Raw genomic sequence first — 23,449 nt, 5'->3', positions numbered from 1 at the left:
TTGAGCATCCTTCAGTGATTCAAGTTTGGTTTGGAATTACCTTTTTGCACATGAGATAGCTTTCTGGAGGTTGTACCTGGTCCCCTTGTATTTTACTTGATTACCAAACTTGCATGCCTCTGATCTGGCCCTCAGCATATTACAGATCACTTGGTCCAGCCAGGACTTCTGGTTGGGGAAGATTCTGAATGATTGTGTAGCATACACTTGCCTACCACAGTTTTTATAAAGACAATGACGACTGTGGAATATTCAATCAAATCCTCTGAGGTCTTGAACACAACCCAGTATACTGACTTGAAGTAATCCTGTAACTGCTTCTTTACTTCCTATGACCACTTCTTTGTTGCCCTTATCTCTGGAGTTTTTCTCTTTAGCTTCTGCCTGTATGTACGTAGGAGGAGGACAGCCAGATAGTCAGATTTCCTGAAGTGTAGTCTAGGAATGGAACAGTAGGCATTCCTAATCATAGTATAATAGTGGTCAAGTATGTTGGGACCCTTTGTTCTGCTGGTGATATGTTGATGATGACTTGGCAGAGATTTCTTCAAACAACCCTGACTGAAGTCTTCAACAATGATTTGAAAGGCATCAGAGTAGGCTACTTCTTGTTTGCTAATCACTGAATTCAATACCTCAAGTGCTATCTTAATGTAAGCCTTTGGCAATATGTAAACTGCATTCAGGATGGTGAAGGAAAATTTCTTGGTAGGTAGAAGTTAATCATTCAAGTTAATCAGTTCAAGGTTCAGGGAGCAAGAATGCAACAAGACCACTATGTCTGAGCGGTATCACAAAGAGCTTATCATGAAACACAGACTCACACCTTTTGCCCTCTTTGAATTGGTAGTCCAGTCTACCTGGTGTATCGAGAAGCCTTCAGGTCTTACCAACATATCCGGCATGCTTTGAGTGAGCCATGTCTCCATGAAACACAGAATCCAGCAATCCCTCAATTCCCTCTGATTCAACATTCTTGCCCAGAGGGCCTTAACCTTGTTTTCTAGTGATTGTACATTTGCAAACAATATGCTGGGTTGAGGAAATTTTACCACCCAGAATTTTAATCTGGCTTGGAGTTTTCCCCTCCTCTCTCTCTTCTGGTCATGGTGATGTACCTTTGTCCACTTAACGGTGCTATAGCTTCGTACTTGAGAGTTAAGTTTACCAGCTCTGTACTTCACCCCTCCCCCTCCTGGTTTCAACTATCATCTGTTTCTCCCTCCTTTCCCCCCAGCTTTTAAATCTCCTCATCTTTTTTTCTCCTGTCCTGCTGAAGGGTCTTGGCCTGAAACGTCAATATTACTCTTGATGCTGCCTGGCCCACTGAGTCCCTCCAGCATCGTGTGTGTGTTATGTGGCAGGTTACCATGTTCTTCTTGTGTATTATTGAAGTCTGCTTGAAGCACGTAGGTACCTCAGCCTGCTGAAGCAAGAAGTTGTAAATGTCAGTCAGGAAACACTCTAGCCAGTTGATTAGCACAGGTCTTTCATACTCAGCCAGGTACACTGTCTGGGCCAGATGCCTTTCAAGGGTTCACCCTCCTGAAGAATGCTTTCATATCTGCCTCAGAGAATGAAATCACAGGGTCATGGGGGTTTGCAAAGGTTCCTCTATATTCTGATGGTCAAAATGAGCATAAAAGGCTTGAGGTCATCTGGGAGTGAAATCTTCTTGTCATTTATGTTGCTTGGTTTCATTTGTAGGAAATGATAGCGTTTAGACCCTGCCACAGATGTTGGGCAAACTTCACTGACTCCATTTTGTCTGGAGTTTCTACTTCATATATAAGATGGCTTTCTGGAGATACTACCTAGATCTCTTGTACTCTCCTGGGTCACCATTCCTGAACACCACTAATCTAGTCCTTTGCAGATTGCAGATCTATTGGCTCATCCAGACTTCTGGTTGGGGAAGACCTTGAATGATTTAGTGGGTACATGCTCACCCACAAGTGTCTTTATAAAGTCCATAACAACCGTAGCGTATTCATCCTCTGAGTCCTTGAACATGGCCTAGTCCACTGACTCAGAGCAATCCTGTAACCGCTCCTCTGCCTCCCATAACTATCTTTGCTGTCCTTAACTCTGGTGCCTTGCTCTTTAGCAGGATATTCGTTTTCTCATAACATGGGAAGCCATTTAAGCCCATCAAGTGAATGCTCGTGCTGAGTAATCCCATTCTCAATGATTTTCCCTGTTACCTTTCTCCCCATATTCACGTCAACACCTGCCAAACTGTGCTACTCACTGACATACTATGGGGAGATTTACAGTGGTGAGTTAGCTGTGAGCTGAAGGAAAACTGCAGCAGTTGGAGGAAACCAGTGCAGTCACGGGAAGAATGTGCGGTCTCCATCAGATAGCCCTGGAGGCCAGGATTGAATCCAATTGCTGGAGTTCTGAAGCAGCAACTCTACTAGTTGTAGCAGTGTCATCAAGCAACAGTGTATTTATATAGCTGCCTTGAGATTCGAATCACATTTTCCAGTTTAAGATGGCACTGGTGAAGCCCAGCAATAACTTGCTGGTAGCGAACTCAACACAGAAAACTATAAATTACTGTATTAATCACACTTTTTATTGGATACAATCACTGCAATCAATAGCCTGTTACTTCCCATTTGGAGTTGAGCTTTTGAACTGCCTGTACAATTTGGCATTTTTGCGGTGTGAATTGAAATCTTGGATGTGCAGGATGGTTGCAGCATGGTGTATACGGGCCAAATCGAGGTGGCAGAACCCGACCCAAGAGTGAGGAGTGAGCCAATGTTTGGCCATTGCTGGAGTGGACCTGGAGGTTTTTCAACACAGCAGAACCAAGGCAAGGCAGCAGGGCCCGGGTCTGAGAGCAAGGAAGGACCTGAGGTTTGACCGATTTAAGCGCCGGGATGAATTGGAAAGGCTGAGTACAGGCCCAATCAAGGCAGTGGGGCCCTGGTCCAAGAGCAAGGACAACCTGAGGTTTGGCCAATTTAAGCACTGGGCCATATTGAAAAGATTTTGTTGAAGTGGCCGGTGGTGAGGGATTGGCTAGTGTTCAGCTCTACTCCACAGGTTTGCTCATCTCAGCACTGAACCGAGGCTGTGGCCTGCAACTAATGGGCTTGGAATCAGCTGCAGAAGTGACTGGTTTTGTGGATGTGGACTCACTTTAGTGAACTTCAGTTCTGAATGTTATTTGCTTACTCTCATAGTTTGCACAATTTGTTGTCTTTTTTGCACATTGGGCGTTTGACGGTCTTTTTACTGGGCTCTATTGGGGAATCTTTGTTTTGTGTTTGCCTGTAAGAAGACAAATCTCAAGGTTGTATATAGTATACATATTTTGATTTTTAAAATGTACTTTGAACTTTGAATGTTTGAAAGTGAAGGCAATAATATTGTTACTTGAATGTCATCATTTGGTATTTCAGCTCTCACTGAAGATGAGCATTTGTCAGGTACTTGTATGGCAAGTTTCAGTTACTTGTCACTTATCAGCCTATGCCTAAATGTTGACTTGCTATACACAGGTATGGACTGCTGCTCTTCCTGAAGAGTTGTGAACAAAATTGAACAATAGGCCATTAGCAGCTAAGATAAACTCTTCTGATCTTATAATGGAAGAAGTTCATTTTAGCAGCTAAAATAATTGGGTCAAGGATAACTACTCTGTAAAACTGCAGTGATATTCAGGGACTGAGAAAGTCAACTTCCAATCATTGTCTTTTTGTTTGAGCTATAAAACAAAAGTAGTGAAAGAAGTCCCCACCTTTATCCCCATTTACCATTTTATCCATTTATTCATTTTACCAGGGTCCCTTATTATCACACTTCGTCAAATGCTACCTTAATGTCAACGGCAGTTACTCTCAGCGCACACCTTACTTAAGCACTTTTATCTGGAGTTGAGAGGTTGGCCTGTTATTGGTGAGTGCCAGCAGAAAGCTCCGGTATGAATAAAATGATTCAGATGGTTTGTCCCTCTCTGGCATGCACTCTGCCCTACCTGCAATTTTAAACCACTTTTGCAAATCCTGGCTGAAATTGACACTTTCTAGGATTTAACTCTGAACTTTGCCTCCTGTGTAAGGCTGTTTGGCCATTCTGGTGGTAGAACCTCGTAAGGAAACTGACTAAGCCTTAATTTTTGGGGCTTGCCCCAGACTATCAGCAATAGCATGTCAGTTGTTTTGACCTATATCCAGCCCAGGTAAGTTTAGGAGAGCTATGAGCAAATCAAATCTAACTATATTCTATTGTCCAGGTTGAGGTAGGTCCTCTGAAAAATCACTGCTATTTCAAGGCAGTTTTTAAAAGGTGGTGTTCTTCCTTACATCAATAGTGCTGAGATCATAATAATGGTGCATAGTTCCCTGAAGGTGGAATCTCATGTGGATAGGGTGGTTAAGAAAGCTTTTGGTATGCTGGCCTTTATAAATCAGAGCATTGAGTATAGGAGTTGGGATGTAACGTTAAAATTGTACAAGGCATCGGTGAGGCCAAATTTGGAGTGTTGTGTACAGTTCTGTTCACCGAATTATAGGAAAGGTGTCAACAAAATAGAGTACAGAGGAGATTTACTAGAATGTTACCTGGGTTTCAGCACCTAAGTTACAGAGAAAGGTTGAACAAGTTAGGTCTTTATTCTTTGGAGCGTAGAAGGTTGAGGGGGGACTAGATAGAGGTATTTAAAATTATGAGGGGGATAGATAGAGTTGACGTGGATAGGCTTTTTCCATTGAGAGTAGGGGAGATTCAAACAAGAGGACATGAGTTGAGAGTTAGGGGGCAAAAGTTTAGGGGTAACACGAGGGGGAACTTCTTTACTCAGAGAGTGGTAGCTGTGTGGAACGAGCTTCCAGTAGAAGTGGTAGAGGCAGATTCAGTATTGTCATTTAAAAAAAAAATTGGATAGGTATATGGACAGGAAAGGAATGGAGGGTTATGGGCTGAGTGCAGATCGGTGAGACTAGGTGAGAGTAAGCTAGAAGGACTAGAAGGGCCGAGGTGGCCTGTTTCTGTGCTGTAATTGTTATATGGTTATATGGTCAGGAAGACTGAAAGCTTTGAGTATCTAAGTGTGTCTACAATGACGTCGTGTGCTCTGCCTATGACTACAAGAAACTGCAAAGGTGTTGTAGACATGGCTCATCACACCGTGGAAATCAGCCTGTCCTGTTTGGACTCTCTACATTTCTTGACATCTTGGTAAAACAGCTAGCATAGTCAAAGATGCTACCACACCAGTTGTTCTTCCTTCTCCTCCCTTCCATTGGGCAATAGATATAAAATCCTGAAAACACGAACCATCAGGCTCAAGGACATGAATGGTTCCCTGATATGATACGATGAACCCTTGATCTCAAAGCTTCATTCTGCCTTGCACCTTACCATCTACCTGCACCGTACTGTAACACTTTATTTTGCATTCTGCTATTTTTTTTTACCGTGTACCACCTCAATGCACTGTCATGAATTGATCTGTATGGATTTCATGCAAAAAAGTTTTTACTGTACCTCAGTAGATGGACATAAACCAATAATAATTATCTTCCATATACAACTTGTATTGGAAGTGAACTGTAAGAGCTTCATGCAGGCAGCCTTCCAGGTTATGATAGGCTTCCATTCCTGAGGACTCTAAGTCAGAAATAAACAAAAACAGTGTGCAAGAGAGGATCACAGATACAGATGTGATGGGAGAGCAAGTAGGCAAGGAAAGATCTGGCCCATCAGTTGGCCTTCACTGTCAGGGAGTGCATTGAGTGCTTTCAGCTCTGCTTGGCTCAACCCAGCCCTTGACTGGGGGGTGGAAATCACTTTGTTCACACCTGCAGTGCTGTTGCAGTCAGCAAATCCATCTCCACACAAATGCTTGATTGTACCTACAGGATATCCATAAGTCAGGTGTTCTTAACTGGTCCTGTCGCTTTATAGAAAGATTGAAGTTGGTGTTTGCAACTAATGATCCCTCTTAAATAATAAGCTTATTTGGTCAGTGAACTGTTTTAATAATTATGAAGGCTACAAAGCAGTGTCAGCTTCTATGGAAATATCTGAAATTTGAGTAGATGCCAATGTTTTACTGTGCATTGTTTCCAAATGTTTGTTATTGTGCTGTAACTAGAATTTATTTCAGCCACTAGGTGGCAGAAATAGATTAAGAAAGTAGATGGCTTGAGTATATTGTCTGCCACAAAAAGCAAGAATTTGTCTTCCAGTTCTCATTCTGAGATGTCTGTCTATGGTCTCCTCTCCTACCTTTGTGAGGCCAAACTTGGGTAGGAGGAGCAATAGCTCATATTCTGTCTGGGTAGCCACCTACCTGATGGCATGCACATCGATTTTTCTAATTACTGGTAATTTCTTCCTCTCTCCTTTTTATTTTCCATTCCCTATTCTGGTTACCCTCTCACCCCTTCTCTTCATACCTCCCATCACCCTCCTCTGGTTCTCCTCCACTTTTCCTTTCTTCCATGGTCCACTGTCCTCTCTGATTTGATTTCTCCTTTTTCAACCCTTTATCTTTTCCCAGCTTCTTATTTCATCCACTCGCCCCCCCCCCCCCCACAGCCATCTTCCCCCCTCAGCCACTTTCCCCTCATCTAGTCTCACAGTATCATCTAGTGGCTTGTACTCCTTCCCCTCCCACACCCTCCCTCCCCAGTTTCTTATTCTAGCATCTACTCCCTTCCTTTCCAAGTTTGATGAATGGTCTTGGCCCAAAATGTCGACTATTTATTCCCCTCTAGAGATGCACGCTGACACTTGCAGATTTCCCCTGCATTTTATGTGTGGTGCTCGAGGTTTCCAGAATCTGCAGAATCTCGTGTGTTCAGTGATATTGAACATTCTCTTCTACTCAATTATGAGTCATTCCTAAGCCTAGTGTCTTGATTTAAAAGGTGTTTTCCTATTAACAATGTAGATCAAGAATCAGTGCTGGAAATGTTAAATAAAACTATTCTGCAGGTCAGGCATTATCTGTGGAAAGCAATTGTAGTTAACATTTCAGGTTGAAGAAACACAGACTAAGCCAGTTTTGTTGCAGGGCTGGACAGGAATACAACTGGTGTTTGTTAACTTAGCAGCAGCAGTTCACTGCAGCACATAATATAGAAGAAAAATAAATAAGTAAATGAATTACAGTATATGTATATTGAGTAGATTAAAATCACGCCAATGAGGCCATGATGAGTTAATGATGGCAATTAAGTCAAAGTTAAGTTTATTGTCATATGCACAGGTATAATGAAAAACTTGAAGTATTTATCACATGCACATATAAGCAGCATTCAAAAGAAAACATAAACATGAATTATACACAAATTTTACAGGAAAACTCAATTAGAACATAAAGTCCATTTTAATGTAAGATGGTCATAGTTGGTTCAAGAACTGAATGGAGAGGGTTGGCAACTTGAAATTCCTCAGAGTTGTTATTTTGGAAGATCTGTCCTGGGCCCTGTTCGTAAGTGCAATTGTGAAGAATGCACGGCAGCACCTCTACTTCCTTAGGAGTTTGCAAAGATTCAGCATGACATCTAAAACTTTGACAAACTTCTGTAGTGGAGAGTATATTCACTGGTTGCATCACAGTCTGGTATGGAAATATCAATGCCCTTAAACAGAAAGCCCTGCAAAATGCAGTGAATACAGCCTAGTTCATCCCCTCCCCTCATTGAGCACATCTACATGAAATGCTGTTGCAGAAAAGGAGCATCCATCATCAGGACATGCTCACTTCTTTTTGCTGCTATCAAGAAGGGTGTACAGGAGCTCCAGGGTCCTCACCCCAAGTTCAAGAACACTTATAATGCCTCAACCATCAGGCTCTTGAACCAAAGGGGATAACTTCACTTGCCCCACCATTGAAATGTTCCCATAACCCATGGATTCACATTCAAGAACACTTCATCTCATGTACTCGATATTCATTTTTTATTTATTAATTATTATTTATTTTCTTTTGTATTTGCACAGTTTGTTGTCTTTTGCACACTGGTTGAACGCCCAAGTTGATGCAGTCTTTTATTGATTCTATTGTTTATTCTATTATGGATGTATTGGGTATGTCTGCAAGAAAATGAATATCGGGGTTTATGTTGTGATATGTATGTACTTTGATAATAAATTTACTTTGAACTTTGAACTATGTTGAAGAGAATAGCTCTTCTTGAAGCTGGTACCCTGAGACTTCAGGCTTCTGAACCTCTTACCCAATGGTAACTGCAAAAAAATGACCCGGCCCTATCATGGGGATCTATAATGATAGATGTTGCCTTCCTGAGCCAGTGCCTTATGTAGATCACACCAGTGCTGGGGAGGGATATGTCTGTGATGTATTGGCCAGAAAGAGTAAAATGGAATGGAAGCAATTAGAGCAGGAATACGAACTAAGAATGTTAGAAATAGCAAAATGCAGGGACCCAGCACTTTTGAAAAGAGAAGCCTGGGCCAATAGCAAAGGTGGATGGCATGCAGTAGAAATGCCAGTCCTGATGCAGACAGTACAATGACTTACTACCAGTTGTAGGTATTGATACTGAATTCAGAAGGCTGCAATGTGCCCAGAGAGATAAGTTGCTGTTCCTTGTTTACATCACAGGAGGCCACGGGTGAATAGGTCAGTGTTGTATTGGAATTACACTAGCAGGCGACTAAGAGCTCTTAAGTTGCACTGGCAGATTGAACTCTAGTGTTCTGTAGTGCATATACCCAATCTACATGTGGTTTCCCCAGCATTACATCAGGTGTTTCAGTGGTGATCATTTAAGCCACCACATTATAGCAAATATTGATCCTATTTGACCTCAGAGAATCTCAGCCATATATGAACTCAGTACCCCAGTTAGTGTTCCAATTGTTGGGGTTGATGACATTGTTATATGCCATGGTAGGAGATCTGAGAAAATCAGCAATGATTCTTGCCTGGTACTTAAATGTGTTTGAACACAATCAATGCAATTATTATTAGGAATATTCAGATGTATTCTACTCCACAAACAGATAATGACTGATGTATGTACTTCCATTTACCTACTTCTGCTCCTAAATCTTGATATCTGAATCACACAAAAACCAGTTGGTGATGATGATAAATTTCAGTAGTTCTGTCATGTAGTCTTTTGGGATAATTTTCAAAATTTTTTCTGAAATATTCCAGTTTACTTTACATTCTAGCTTTATTGTAGTCCTTAATGGAGATTTTGCAGTACATAAAAGGTTTATCTCCATCTGCACCTGTAGTCTCTGATTTCAGACCAACATAAAACAGTCTTATTTAACCTGTGCCTTCATAATTTAACCCTTGCATCTCTCAGAGTATTCTAGTGAGTGTCAGAACTGAACATGGTTATCCAGCTTGGGATCTGATCAATACTCAGTACAACTAAAGCACCACTTTGCTAAAAGTATTCTTAAGGAAAGCATTCTTAGAGCTATAAAATTAAAAGTGTCTATTCTGAAGCATGTGTAAATATTATTTGTAATGAGCAATTGTAAAAAAAAAATTGACTTTGAATCTTGTGTTTCTCCAGAGATGATGGTAAAGATGGCTTAAAGTTTTACACGAATCCCTCATATTTCTTTGATCTGTGGAAAGAGAAGATGCTTCAGGACACTGAAGATAAAAGGAAGGAAAGAAAACAAAAGGTTTTCTTTAATTAAATTTATATGTTTGGAAAAAAGTGCATGTTTAAATGCATTGAAGGAATAAATTCAGGCATAGTGTACAATAATTCTAAGAATTTAATTGAAATGTGAAGTTCAAACTCTTGCTAGAATTTATTACAGGCTCAGGAAAGTGAACTTCCCATCTCATTTCACCTATATATACATTTCACTGTATATATCTCTTCCCCTTTTTGGTAAGTTTCTGCAATGCATCAATTTAGTATTTTTGGCATCATTAATATGCAACTGATTTTTAAATAAATAAATTCTATAGAACTTTTTGAATGCAACTCAAGTTGTCTCCTTATTTTAACTCAGCAATTGAGGAATCAAAGCCACATATCTTACCTAATACTAAATTTTACCTCCAGCAGAAACCAATAGACCGTCCTCGAGAACCTGACAAAATGCCTAGAGCACCTCAAGACAGGCGAAAAGTATGGGAAAAACAGGCACCAGGATTAGAACTTGCCGTTGATGGAGATTTTCCACAGAAAAACAGGGATAATATCAATGGACCACCACTGTACCCTGAACCAAGGTTTGTGCGAAGTCTGTTTGGAATCACTGAACTAAGCATGGACATTTTTGTGCAAGTCAGATTGTAACATGAAATGCATCTGTCTAGTATTGTATTTGTCTTTAGTCAAAGTAGCATGTTGAAGAATTGATACTTTTAAAATTTTCAGTGTTATAATAATTATATATTAAATTATGCACTACTTTGTTGCTTTGACTGATTTATAGTATACTACTGGTTATTTTGTGCTCCCTCCAGTAAATAAAATGCAAATTTTTATTATCACTAAGGCCATTAAAATATTGGTTGGTCAGGAAATGGATTAAACTGATGTACAATCTCCTATTATTTTTTGTCTATTGACTCCTGTAACTCACCAAAAGAGACCCTGTTCATGGTGTTTAATATGTAATGAGAATGAATACTCATGATAATTCTCTCCTTTTTAAGGAAGGAAATATGCATTGAACATAATGAGGACCATCTTGATCACCTTGTACAGTCGACAGTACCTTTTAGGCATGTTGCTGAACACCCCAGTGGTATAAGTGACAAACTCTTTGTTTCAAGACCACATGAGCCACCCCCACCACCACCGGTGCAGACAGCAGTTGAAATGAAACCAGTGCTTCCAGCTTTTAGGTAACTAAAATTCACTGCAGATTTTATTTACCTTTTGGAGTTTTAACTAATTTCAGAATCACTTGATAATGCCTCCACAATGGCAAAATAAGAAATGCTTAAATTACTTAATCACAAAGTAAAGTTAAAGCAACTTGTGCAAGAAATTGTGAAGTAGGAATTGTTCATTTCATTCCTTTTTTTTTGCAGTTCTACCCTATCTTCAACTCTGCTTTTCAAATTAGGGTGACAATATTTTTAAACTTAACCAGTTTTTTATTTGTTATGTAGTACATTTTGTACATGAGCTAATAAGATGAATGGTAAGGTTCAATAGCTATTCTGATTTTTAATCAGCCTGCTGAAAGTAATGTTCTCCACATTGAAAACACTAATCACTTCAATTATCCAAAGCATGGCAAGTTCCCATTTTGACCATCAAGCCTGTTCATTTCATTGATTGTGTACAATTATCTCTACCTGCATTGCCTCCTACTTTTACTTTTACCTGGTGTCCCAAAGTATTCACTTGGTTTAAAAAAAAGGGCTCTGTTTCCAACAACTTAAACCATGCCTCTTAAACTTTTCACGTATTTACAAAGTATTCGACTTGCCAGTTAATCAAAAATGCTGGTCAATCAAGAGCTGGTTTGGCTTTCCCTCAGCCTGGTTCTTTACTGGAACATGCTTGTGCTTGATAACAGGAGTTTCTCTCGGTGAGCACGTCCCACTTGTTGTTCAACCCTGTGTGGTCCACATCAGTATGTCTCACCTACTTGTTTTACAGTTACATACAATTTATAGTGTTATTCATATATGCAACAAGACATTGTTTGCTTTTCAAAATATTTATACACATTATTTAGACACTGAAAAGATGCAACATTAAATCAAAATTGATTTACAGATTTAGTAAAGTAACTGATTCCTTTAATTATACAAGGAAGTTGCTCATTTTTTTGCTCTTGTGTCATTTTGTGAAAATGTATGGTAGCATCACAGGAGGACCATATTCTGGCTATAGATTCCATGCAAGTTCCTTGAAAGGACGATGAGGATAAATGAGTGGCTTTTGTACAAAGTTTTTGTTTATAGATCCATATTGTCCCAAACCATTTGTTAGATTCTCATGATTTTAATTCAATGTTCATTAGTGTACAATTTTAATAAAGGAATTTCAAAGGTCAAATGACCTTTGTAAAATGTACATAACTGTTTCAAGAAATCAAAACTGTCCAGTAGGCGTTCAACTCATATGGACAAATGAATTAGCAGAAATACACTACCCAGCCACTGTGATTGAATTATAATTTCAATTCTGTATACCTGTCTACCCATGGTAATCTTTCACCTCCTTGCTTATCAAGTACTTTAATTTCTGACAGTATTGTTCCAACAATGCTGAGAAAAAAAATCTGCCAATGTCCTAAACAAATAACTGTTAATTCTAGGTTTTCCTTAATTACCCTGTCAAAATAATCAGGATCTTCTGCACATCAAGTTGCCTCTTCCGTTTCTAGTCTACAGCAGATGCAAGTCTTACCCATTCAACCATTCCTCAGAAGGCAACCCATCTGTTATTTTGTGAAATTTCACTAAATTACTTTAAATGTATCAAAGTTTATCCTTAAATAAAGAGATGCAATACTCCAGATCCTTATTGAACCATAGCAATTCTATTTTTAAGCTAATAACCACAAATTACTTCTCAAATCCACTTATAAGCTTTTTCATATAATATTTTCCACATAAGCAACAACTCTTCAGTGGCCTGGACCATTGATGCAATGGAGTGAGTTCACATCTACTCCAGAGCTGGTTTAATTTCACCTCAGTTAATTAAATAAACAACTGTCAATGACTGAAAATTTAACTGCTTCACTGGTAGGAAATCTCTTGTGTTTGCTTTGCTATAGACCACAGAAATGTGTTTATTCTTGAATATTTTTTCTAATGGCCATTCAGTTCTTATCATTGCCTACTCAAAGCAATAATAAATAAGCATGCATAATGGAAGGCTATTTTCTTTAGCAGAAGGGTCATGGACTGGAGGTCACAGGTATGAAATAAAGAAAAGAATTGTAATACAAGAAGAAACATTTTAACTAACATAATCAGGATCTAAAGAATATTGCTTGCAGATGTGGTGGAGGCAAGGTCCATTATGGACTGGATAAATTTATGCTGAAAATGTTTGTCAGGCTTATAAAGAATGGGCTTGGTCGCAGTTTGAATTCATGTGTTGCTCTGATGAAGAGCAGTTATAGAAATAATGAGGTGAATAACTCCTGCTATACTGAATCATTCAATGAATGTTATTCAGTTTTAGAGATCAAGGCAATTTTAGTAAAAACAAACCTCTTTTTGCTACTGTATATATTTAGTTTAAAGTGTCATTTAATTTATTTAAAGTATCTTACCTTTTTTTAACAGTTCTAATTCTGATTTGATGGACCATCGACTTAGATCTCCAGCAACAAGCAAGGCAACAGTTTTTGTGAGCCCTGCTGTTCCACCTCCCCCTCCTCCACTGCCCCCGCCACCACCACCTCTTCCTGCCACTCTGCCAGGAGTTTCCGTCAAAGCTGCCATCAACTCAACTCCTCCACTTGCTCCACTGGTTTCTCAGCCTGTAGTATCAATGCCCCCAGCAACACCTCTTCAGATTGCCCCTGGAGTACTTCATCCAGCAGCTCCTCCTGTGGCTCCCCCATTAATAAAGCCTTCCCTTCCAGTTTCTGTAACAGCACCTGTGGTAGATATGACAACCTTTCCAGCTCAGACAAATGAAGGACAAGGGCTTCCACCCCCTCCACCACCCCCACCCCCACCCCCATCTGGACCACGATCCTTTTCTCCACTTGGAGGACCTGTACCACCACCACCTGGTCCCCCTCCTCCACCATCCTTTGGTTCAAGACCTCCTGTTCCCTTGGTCCCACCATCATCTCCTTCCCAAGCACATGCAGGATCTGACACTAAACGACATCCATCTTCCCTGCCAGTGATAAGTGATGCCAGGAGTGTTCTACTTGAAGCAATTCGCAAGGGTATGTTAAACAATATTATCATGTCACTAGGTGTGTTTTTTTTAAAATTATGTTATTGCAATTAAAGATGTATATAGAGAGTCAAGCCGTGATTTAGAAACCCTGTATATGTGGCAACTCATGTTTGGTGCATCTTCTATTTTTCATCTTCATGCTTCTGCTCGACAAGGTCATTTACTCCAAAAGCATACTGCTGACACTTTGTTTTAGCAAACTATCGCTGGATCTCTTGCTCCCTCTTTTTTTTGACACACAGTTTGCCCAATAGTATTGGTTGAGCAGTATTTTCCTCCAATAATTGGGGAAACTGAACAACTAATTGTGGAAAAAATGACATTGTTTGCCTTTGATACCTCCTCTAAACTGTTTTCTGACCATCATTCCCTTCCCTCTTTCTTAGCGTTTGCCTGAAACAGAAAATGGCTTACAACCTCAGATTTGATTTGATGCTGAGATGAACTGCTGACTATACACCCACTCATCACTAAAACTATCTACTACCACCACTGTATCATTGCCCAAGTTAATCCTGTCTCATCCCTTCTGTCACCGCTCAGTGTGATCATTGTGCTTCCTAACTTCCAGTCTTCCGTTTTATTTCTTTAAATATCTTAAACTGTCAAAATTAAGTTTATTGGCATATTAACAAGTACATGTATGTGCAGGTACAATGAAAATCTTACTTGCAGCAGCATTATGGGCACATAGCTTCGTAAGAACAAGCAGCATTCATAAAAAAACAAATTAAGCATACATTATACACATTTTTTACAAGAACAAACACAATTAGAACAAAAAGAAGAATTATAGAGCAAAGCGGTCATAGTGTTGCTACACTGTTGTGATTAGGTTTTGCCAATTGGTGCAAGAATCAAAGGGTTGAATGAAGTAGCTGTTCTTGAAGCTGGTGGTGTGGGTCTTCTGGTTTTCTGTACCTTCTGCCCATTGGTAGCTCTGATTATGTTGTGATCGCTATCTTGAGATTACCTTCAATGACCTGTTTCTAAATAATTATTATTAATCATTAAATGCCTTGATACTTTCACAATATTGAAGGCATTATAGGATTCATTATTTGATATAATGTTCCATCTAATTATCTAACCAAAGGTCTTGTTCTATTTCTAGAAAGGTGTGTTCTCTTTCCCATTTTCCAATTAAAATATAATTCAGTCCTCCTTTAACCCATGTCAAAGTTTTCTCTATTGCTCAATAAGGTTGTTTCCTCTTGTATTTTGTTTCTTGCTATTTGAAGTGAAGGTCCTGTATCATAGGCCAAAATATTCTACAAGAAAGCAAGCAGAGTTCTGAACAAGATTTCGGAACTTTGACACTGCTGGCTTCACAGCTTCGCTAAACATTTTCTGATGTTGGACTCTTCGTGGAGCCAGTGGAAGTGTGTGAACTTCTACAGATTCCTCAGCACTTACCCTGCATAATCTGCTGAATCTGCATCAAGAATAATAAGTCTATCCAAAAAGTTGTAGGAGAGACAAGTTAAAATATTACTAACTACAGTTTCTTTTGCTTTTGGGATATTCTGTTTAAATTTTAAGAAATTAAAAATTGTTTAACATTGCAAAAGGAATTACTTAGACAGCTATGCTCTCTGAATTGTTGGCCATTTAATAGAGTTTGTTCAGTCCCTGCCAAGTGCATGTGCAGATCACCTGCAGCTGGTGCTGGAAGCAAAATCGAAGAGGATTAGATGTTGGAGATGGGTGCAATGCTAATTTTTTAGGTGCCGGAGCTGAAAAAATGCTTATCATTTCCTATATCCTCTCTATAGATATGTCACACCCAATTTGTGTACCTGCTCATTTCATGTACTGGGCAACGTCCTTGCCCCATTCATGTAATGAGCAGGTACACAAATTGGGTGTGATGTATATATCAATGAATAGGGCTTCTTATAATGTCAACCACGAAACCAAGGTGAAAGAAATATATGAATTCCAGAGCTCCACAGAAATATAGTGAAAGTTAAAACATTAACAAAATTATAGCCTATCACTACGTTTCAGTGTATAACTGGTACAATAAAACATATAATACTTAATTTAATAATATGACAAAGTATTGCACAGTTGCACTCACTAATTATCATAAAATAGAATTATCAAGCAAGTAAAGCAAAAGACGGTAATCATCTATTTTACCAATTTAAAAGTAATTACCTACTTACCAAATGCCACCAATGAGAAGTTTCACAATAATTTCCACAAAGGGTCAGGTATAATATGTGTTTGGGGGTCTGAAGCAACTCTTGTCCTGGTTTCATCTGCTGATCTGTGGTACTGCAGCCATGATGTGACATACGGCTCAGGATTCCACTGAACTAGAGGAGGCCCATGTAGTTTAACAAAAGTGCTGATACATGGTTAATGAGAATTCTTGAGTGTGTTGTTGTTATTATCAAGTTCATGTGACTGAATTCTCTCTCACACTCAGCAGTACTAATAGGAATAACTTGTGAACAGCTCAGTATTGGGCGTAAATCTTGGGGGATGCGGCATCCATGATCCTCCACATAATCTCTGAAGGCATTTATTACAGAGGAAGAAAAAAGCTTAAACCTCTTACAGAGAGATGGTATTGCAGCTTCTCCATAATTAGGCGGTATTTCAGCAGTCCAGTTATCTTTATCAAGGACACACATTTCATTTAGCAGGGATATATACATACTTTGAGGTTTAGAAGTTTGAGAACCTTTCAAGGATGTTGCCGTGAACATATGGTGCTGCAAATTGTTTATAAAACTGGCAAGAAACTGTAGATAATTAATGGAGACAATTTTGTTGTTGCTTGTTAAGGTAATTTCTCCAAACTTCCCCTTTTCAACTGCCTCTTGAGCTTCTAGAGTTTTTGTACCAGGCTGCTCTTTCAGTCCATGCAGTGATCTTATGCTCCGTTGGATCAGTTTGTCTGCATAAACAATCGTAGTAGTGCGTTTCTGCAAAGAGAGTCTTTTCAACAGACCTTCATAGGTTTTTCTGTCACTCCCAGATCTTGTTTCACCCTTCATTGCTTTTTCAAAATGAAAACACAGTGCTTCATAATTTTGCCACACTGCTGAAACTGTTCGAAACGAGCCAGCTACCCACCTGGTGCCCAGAACATGGCCTATTTTGCAAATTTGTTGTTCTAGTTGAGAGGCACATTCAGACAGTTCCTTTTAATTTCGAGGTGATCTACTGTAAACAGTACATTTTGTCCATAAATGATTGAAAATGATTTATTCCATGAACTTCTCTCACCGTATCAACTACTGCAAGTTCTACTCTGTGATTAAGATGGTGCCAAATGATCACATCAGGGCAATGTTCCTTGAGAATTGTAGCAACACCAGATTTGACATCAAGCATTACACTCACCCCATCACTAGCAAATTCTACAAGGTTCTGTTTTAAGTAAGAGTCATCAAACTCATGGTTATTGAGACAATTCAATAGATGCTCAGCAATAGTTGCAGTTTTCTGATCAGGCAGTTCAATTAGATCTAAAAACATAAAATGGGGATCACCTTCCTTATCACTTTCACATTTCAAATAAACTATTAGGATGGTCTTAATGCTCAGGCTTGTTGATTCATCAATGAGAACAGAAAATTTGCCATTTATCTGCTTGATATGCTGGCAAATTTTCTTTTTCATATTAATGGCTATGTGATTACTTATCTCTGTAGCACTAGTGCAGGAATGCAGTCCCATTCCAATGTCAATACCATTTTTTTCTGAAGTTCCAGTAAGCCAAAGTGATCGGAGTATGGTCTGTCATTCTGAGCTAAATAATACGCAGAACGAAAAATTGAACAAAATGCCTTTAGATGTGAAGCATTCATGGTGTTACATAATTTTCCAAGAGCATCTTCACTAGCTATATTTTCAACACTTAGAGCTGCAGTGTGAGCTTTTGATAGTTTGTGATCAACAATTTTTTTCTGAGAGACTTCAAGCATGTACTTCGATCGTCTCCATAATAGGATACTTGGTACATCTGCCATGCCAATTCTCCCGTGATCTTTAAGTTCTTGAGGTTGTAGCGCTTTACGTAGCTAGTCAGCCATCCCTTACTAACCTTAAGCTCCTTCCTCTCACTCTCCTCAACCCCCTCACAGTAGAGTTCATAGAGGCTAAGTGCTTTTAAATGCATAATTTAGCCATCAACAGGGATATGCTTCTGTGACATGTCCTCTAGCCACACACTTAATGCTTTCTTAGTCTTTGCAAGCACTTTATCACGAACCAGAGAGACTATTTTTGCCATTGTAGGGGTAGCACTAACACTTTCACGAATTGCAGCTTCTTTCTGCTTTATTGTGCAAATGCTTGATTCGTTCTTACCGACCTTATGGCCCACTTTGGCAAGCGACATGCCACTTTTCAAAAGATCTAAGATTTTTATTTTCTCGGTGAACAATGCTCAAACAATGAGTGCTGGAGAGAGACTGAGAATCTGTGAAATGCTGGGGGCTACAGCAGGGTATGCTGGGACAATGGGTCGAGCGAGGAGGAATTTCACAAAACAGTCACAGCTCCAGGATTTCACCAAAAACGATCAAATATCCTAATGTTGTTAGTGGTATTTTCTCCACCAGCCACCACCCCTTCTCCCTAACCCCCGCTTCCGTAAAATTCCCTCTATTTAATATGCGGCAACTGTTAAATTCCCTACTTGTTTATTTTGAAAAACACAAAATGCTGGCAGAACTCAGCAGGCCAGACAGCATCTATGGGAGGAGGTAATAACGATGTTTCAGGCCGAAACCCTTCATCAGGAGTGAAGTAACATGGGATGGTCGAGGGGGGATAAGAAGTGGGGGGAGGGATAAAGTAGAGAGCTGGGAAGTGATAGGCTGGAGGGAAATGGGCTAGGAGGAAGGTGGAGAATTATGGGAAATAAAAGAGAAAGAAAGGTAGGGCTGAGGGGAGAGATTATAGTGAGGGGGGAAAAAGAGAGAGAAAGAGAGCCAGACTAAAATAATAGATAGGGATGGGGGTAAGGGGTATCAACGGAGGTCAATGAGTTGGATGTTCATGCCGGCAGGAAGGAGGCTACCTAGGCGGGAGAGAAGGTATTGCTCCATCGACCTGCGTGTGGCCTCATCTTGATGGTAGAGGAGGCCATGGACAGACATGTCGGAGTGGGAGTGGTCTGTGGAATTGAAGTGTGTGGCCACAGGGAGATCCCGCCACTGCTGGAGGACTGAGCGCCGGTGTTCGGCGAAACGGTCTCCCAGACTGTGGCTGGTCTCCCCAATGTATAAATGACCACATCGGAAGCACTGGATACAGTATATCACCCCAGCTGACTCGCAGGTGAAGTGGTGCCTCACCTGAAAGGACTGTCTGGGGCCTGGGATGGTGATGAGGGAAGACGTGTGGGGGCAGGTGTAGCACTTCTTCCATTTGCAGGGATGAGTGCCTGGAGGGAGGTCCGTGGGGAGGGATGGGGGGATGAATGGACAAGGGAGTCGCGTAGGGAGCGATCCCTGCGGAAAGCTGAGAGTGGAGGGGAGGGGAAGATGTGGTTGGTGGTGGGATCACGTAGGAGGTGGCGGAAGTTACGGAGGATTATGCGTTGGATATGCGTTGTTTATTTTGACTTTTTTTTAAACAGAGGTGCCAGAGCGGCGCTCCGGTGAGCTCCGTCCAGCAGCACTGCGCCCCTGGTTGGAGATAACCTGGGTTGATTATATTTTAAAGGAAACTAACTGGCAGTTTATACTGTCATTGGTTCTTCCGTTTAGGGTTTGTTGTCTTGTTTCTAGAAAAGTTAAGAAATATTGTTGAAGTCAAGTGAATGTTTTTCTTACATTATCTGAAATGCCTACAAGTGCACTCACTGCTGAAATATTCCAAATTTCTCAGGGTCTGTCTTCTGCTAACTATATCCCAATCTTAAATGGTGGCTTTGGCTATCTTCATGAAAATAAGAGGATTCCCCAGAATGGCTGAGAGGGCAAAAACTTCCAGCCACATTCTGGCTTGCCTATCAAACTTGACAAGAACTTTTAAAATGCAGCAGGATATCTTGACACACTGAAGTATTCAAATATAAATTAAGTTTTCAAATTAAAACACAAAATGTTTCAACGGAGAGGTGAAGTTGAAATGGATTTGGATATGTTTTCCCAATGTATATTTTGTGGTATATCATGGTCTGAATTCAGAAAAGATGTGGTACACTGCCGTGTTTTTTCTTGAATATGGCTCTCTCCCCTTCAGAATTCATGGCTGTGTCATTAAATGTTTAAATAATCACCTTTATTGGTAGGCATTCAACTTCGCAAAGTGGAAGAACAGCGTGAACAGGAGGCAAAACATGAACAAGTTGGAAATGATGTTGCCACCATTCTGTCCAGGCGTATTGCAGTGGAGTACAGTGATTCTGAAGATGATTCTGAATTTGATGAGGTGGACTGGCTGGAATAATTATTTCTACAGTGTGAAGTTTGGCATTAACATTCATTGTGGTACTCAATCAATGGGAGTGTATCCACATTTCATAATGGGGAGGGTTGGGGGGTGGTAGCGGGGTTTGTATTTGTAACACTGACCTTAACTGACACTTGATAACAGTTTTCCGGGAGGGAGAGGCACAAATAAGTTTTGGTTCACCATGTATTACTTTTGATTTAGGCTGGTGTTTGTGTGTTGGTTACAGTTCTGTGGAAAGAGTGTATTTTCTTTGAAGAAAAGCAAACCACTAAGTATTAAAATTGGGACACTGTACATTGCTACAGGGCCTATTTTAGGAATCTTGTGCTTTGTCTGAAATGCACTGGACTTTGAAAAAAGGTATTTGTACCCAAATTGAAGGGCAGCTCTAATTTGTACTACTAAAGCACATTAGAAATGCTATTTGTAAGCTAGGTCTTGCACTATAGTTGTTTTCAGATGTGAAGAGACAACCTACCCTTGTAGAAAATATTGCCCAAGTTAGTACTCTGTAAACAAACCATATGCACTAATACTCCATCATGAGTAAATGGACTGCCTGTAATAAATAGAAGTCTTTCTTACATTGTTGTGACTTGCCTTACTCTAACATTAATAATTTAAATACAACTCATTTTTGGTTGAATGTACTATTTTTGCCTGCACATGTGTTCATCTGTGAAAACTACTGATTAGAAGACACTACATTACCTATTTAACTGCAAGTGATACAAATGCATTTTCTGGCATTTACTGTATTTAATAAATCAATTTGTTTGAAATCGCTTTAGTCATTATATTCTGCTTTAAAATCTATACGCCATTTGTAGTTTTTTTTGCCATGATGTGATAGCTCTGAAATTCAAAAACAAGCACACCTTGTGACTAGGTTATTTTGCGCCTGGTTGTAAGATGGTTCAAATATGTAATCTTGGTTTGGGAGAATTATCACGCAAAGTGGATGCCATTTAAAATTAATAATTAGCTCCCTTGTTGGAGATGGTAGTTGGTTTCTTATTGTTACATGTACTGAGATACAGTACAGTGAAAAGCTTTTGTATGCATGCCATTCAAACAGATCTCACTTGTGGTATTCCAAAAGGAAACAGTGTATAATATTGCAGTTACTGAGAAAGTGCAGTGCAGATAAATAGGTGCATGGGCTATGACAAGGTAAACTGAGAGATCAAGGGTTCATCTTTATTGTATAAGAAGTCTGTTCAAACCTCCAAATAACTGTAAAAGTAACCTACAATTTAGTGTAGTAATACATTAGCAGGTCAAAGCAGAGGAAGTTGAAATGGTTGCTTAATTTTCAATGCTGTTTGATTCTCAACCACAGCAACATTGATCTAGGAGGCTCTGATCAGAGTCCAGGTCCAAAATACATGTGAATCTTTGAAGTGTAAAGCTGCTTTTCCACTAAATATAGCATCACTCTCCACTTGTAGTGAACTACTCTGTAGTCAAATGCTTTTTGAGTTTTTGACACTGCCTTTGACTATGTTTTAGAAAATTCTTCAGCTGTCCATCGATCTTCAATAATGACTGAGGACTGGGCAAGGTTGTATGGAAGACCTGCAGTTGCCCATGCTACAAGTCTCCCCCTCCACACCACCGATGTTGTCCAAGGGCACCGGTGTTGTTGCAGAGCAGTGTGTGGTTAAGTGCCTTGCTCAAGGACACAACACGCTACCTCAGTTAAGGCTTGAACTAGCAACCTTCAGATCACTAGACTGACCACTTGGCCACGTGCCACACATAGAATCATAGAAAACCTACAGCAAAATACAGGCCCTTCAGCCCACAAAGCTATGTCGAACATGTCCTTACTTTAGAAATTAGCTCGGGTTACGCATAGCCCTCTATTTTTCTGAGCTGCATGTACCTGTCTAGGAGTCTCTTAAAAGGCCCTATCGTATCCACCTCTACCACTGTCACCAGCAGCCCATTCCACGCACTCACCACTCTGCGTATATTAAAAAAAAAACTTACCCCTGACATCTCCTCTGTACCTACTTCCAAGCACCTTAAAACTGTGCCCTCTCGTGCTAGCCATTTCAGCTCTGGGAAAAAGTCTCTGACTATCCACATGATCAATGTCTCTCATCATCTTATACACCTCTATCAGGTCAACTCTTATCCTCCGTCGCTCCAAGGAGAAAAGGCCAAGTTCACTCAACCTATTCTCGTAAAGTAAGCTCCCCAAATGTTTTCTTTAATGAAACATTTTCAGAAATGCAAATATTTTGAAAATCAAGGAATGGCTTAATGTAATTTCACCAATAGAGGAGTCTGAAACAAAGGACCTTACTGGGGAATTTTCAGTGGATGAAATGGATAGAATTCAGCATGTAATATAGGAGGGAGAGGAAGACAGAACACAATTGCAAGTCCTTAAGAAACTTAGCTCCCCTGAATAAATGATTTGAGATATTATTTAAGGGTGATTTATATATAAATTAGTGATCCTAATAAATGGTGAGCTGTGGCATATACCTGTTATTTGAGAGGAAAACACATCTTCTGTTTAGTTGGCTTAGCATTTGTTTATAAGCAAATTATAAATAAAGCATTGATTTTAATTCACTTCTGAAATTCATTAGTTGATATTCATATTCATACCTATCTTCAGTTCTGCCAAAGGATTGTTAATGGATTCCACTTATCTTAAAAATTGCAATTATTTCTACACATGGTACAGAAAAATAATGATTTGGTATGTGCAAGAGAGATATTAACATTTAAACATTTAACATTTGAAATAAGTGATTCTGGATAAGTTGATTTGTTCTGGCATCAGTCACTAGTCTATGTAATGATTTTGGGAAATGGATTTGAATAATACTAAGAACACTATTCAATAATGAAAGATGCAAACTCGGATTCAAAGCTCTGACTGCCAATTTGTTTTGAGGCAAATGTTAATATAGCTGCAGGCAATTTTTACTTATAGTTTCTCTGACTGATAAAGGCTGTGGGGAGGGACAGAGATGTTACCTATTAGATTATATTCTGATAATCATCCCAAATATTAAAAACAGGTTCTAAAGTAATTCATTCAGACCTTAAAGTTAGCTCCACCATTCAATTCAATCCTTAAAGCTGTTCTATGTTATCTTCCAAGTACTTGTGTATGACATTCATTTTGGCAAAAA

General features: G+C 39.6%; 1 protein-coding gene across 6 annotated transcripts in view; it reads left to right on the top strand.

Moving 5' to 3' along the window:
- wasf1 (WASP family member 1) overlaps positions 1 to 21,073 on the top strand; it is an 88,891-nt gene extending 67,818 nt beyond the window's left edge. For 5 of the 6 annotated variants that reach the window (XM_073055899.1, XM_073055898.1, XM_073055897.1 and 2 more), the window contains 5 exons: positions 9,525 to 9,639; positions 10,032 to 10,201; positions 10,631 to 10,822; positions 13,235 to 13,851; positions 20,128 to 21,073. In XM_073055899.1, coding sequence (XP_072912000.1) covers positions 9,525 to 9,639; positions 10,032 to 10,201; positions 10,631 to 10,822; positions 13,235 to 13,851; positions 20,128 to 20,285 — 1,252 coding nt within the window. In that variant the 3' untranslated portion in view covers positions 20,286 to 21,073. The remainder of the gene's footprint in view (positions 1 to 9,524; positions 9,640 to 10,031; positions 10,202 to 10,630; positions 10,823 to 13,234; positions 13,852 to 20,127) is intronic. The other variant, XM_073055901.1, reaches the window with a different exon arrangement.
- Positions 21,074 to 23,449: the final 2,376 nt, after the last annotated feature.

Source organism: Hemitrygon akajei, chromosome 9, assembly GCF_048418815.1.
Source record: "Hemitrygon akajei chromosome 9, sHemAka1.3, whole genome shotgun sequence".
Classification (NCBI taxonomy): domain Eukaryota; kingdom Metazoa; phylum Chordata; class Chondrichthyes; order Myliobatiformes; family Dasyatidae; genus Hemitrygon; species Hemitrygon akajei.
The sequence above is the reverse complement of the archived record's forward strand: the minus strand, read 5'-3'. Positions and strand labels throughout refer to the sequence as shown.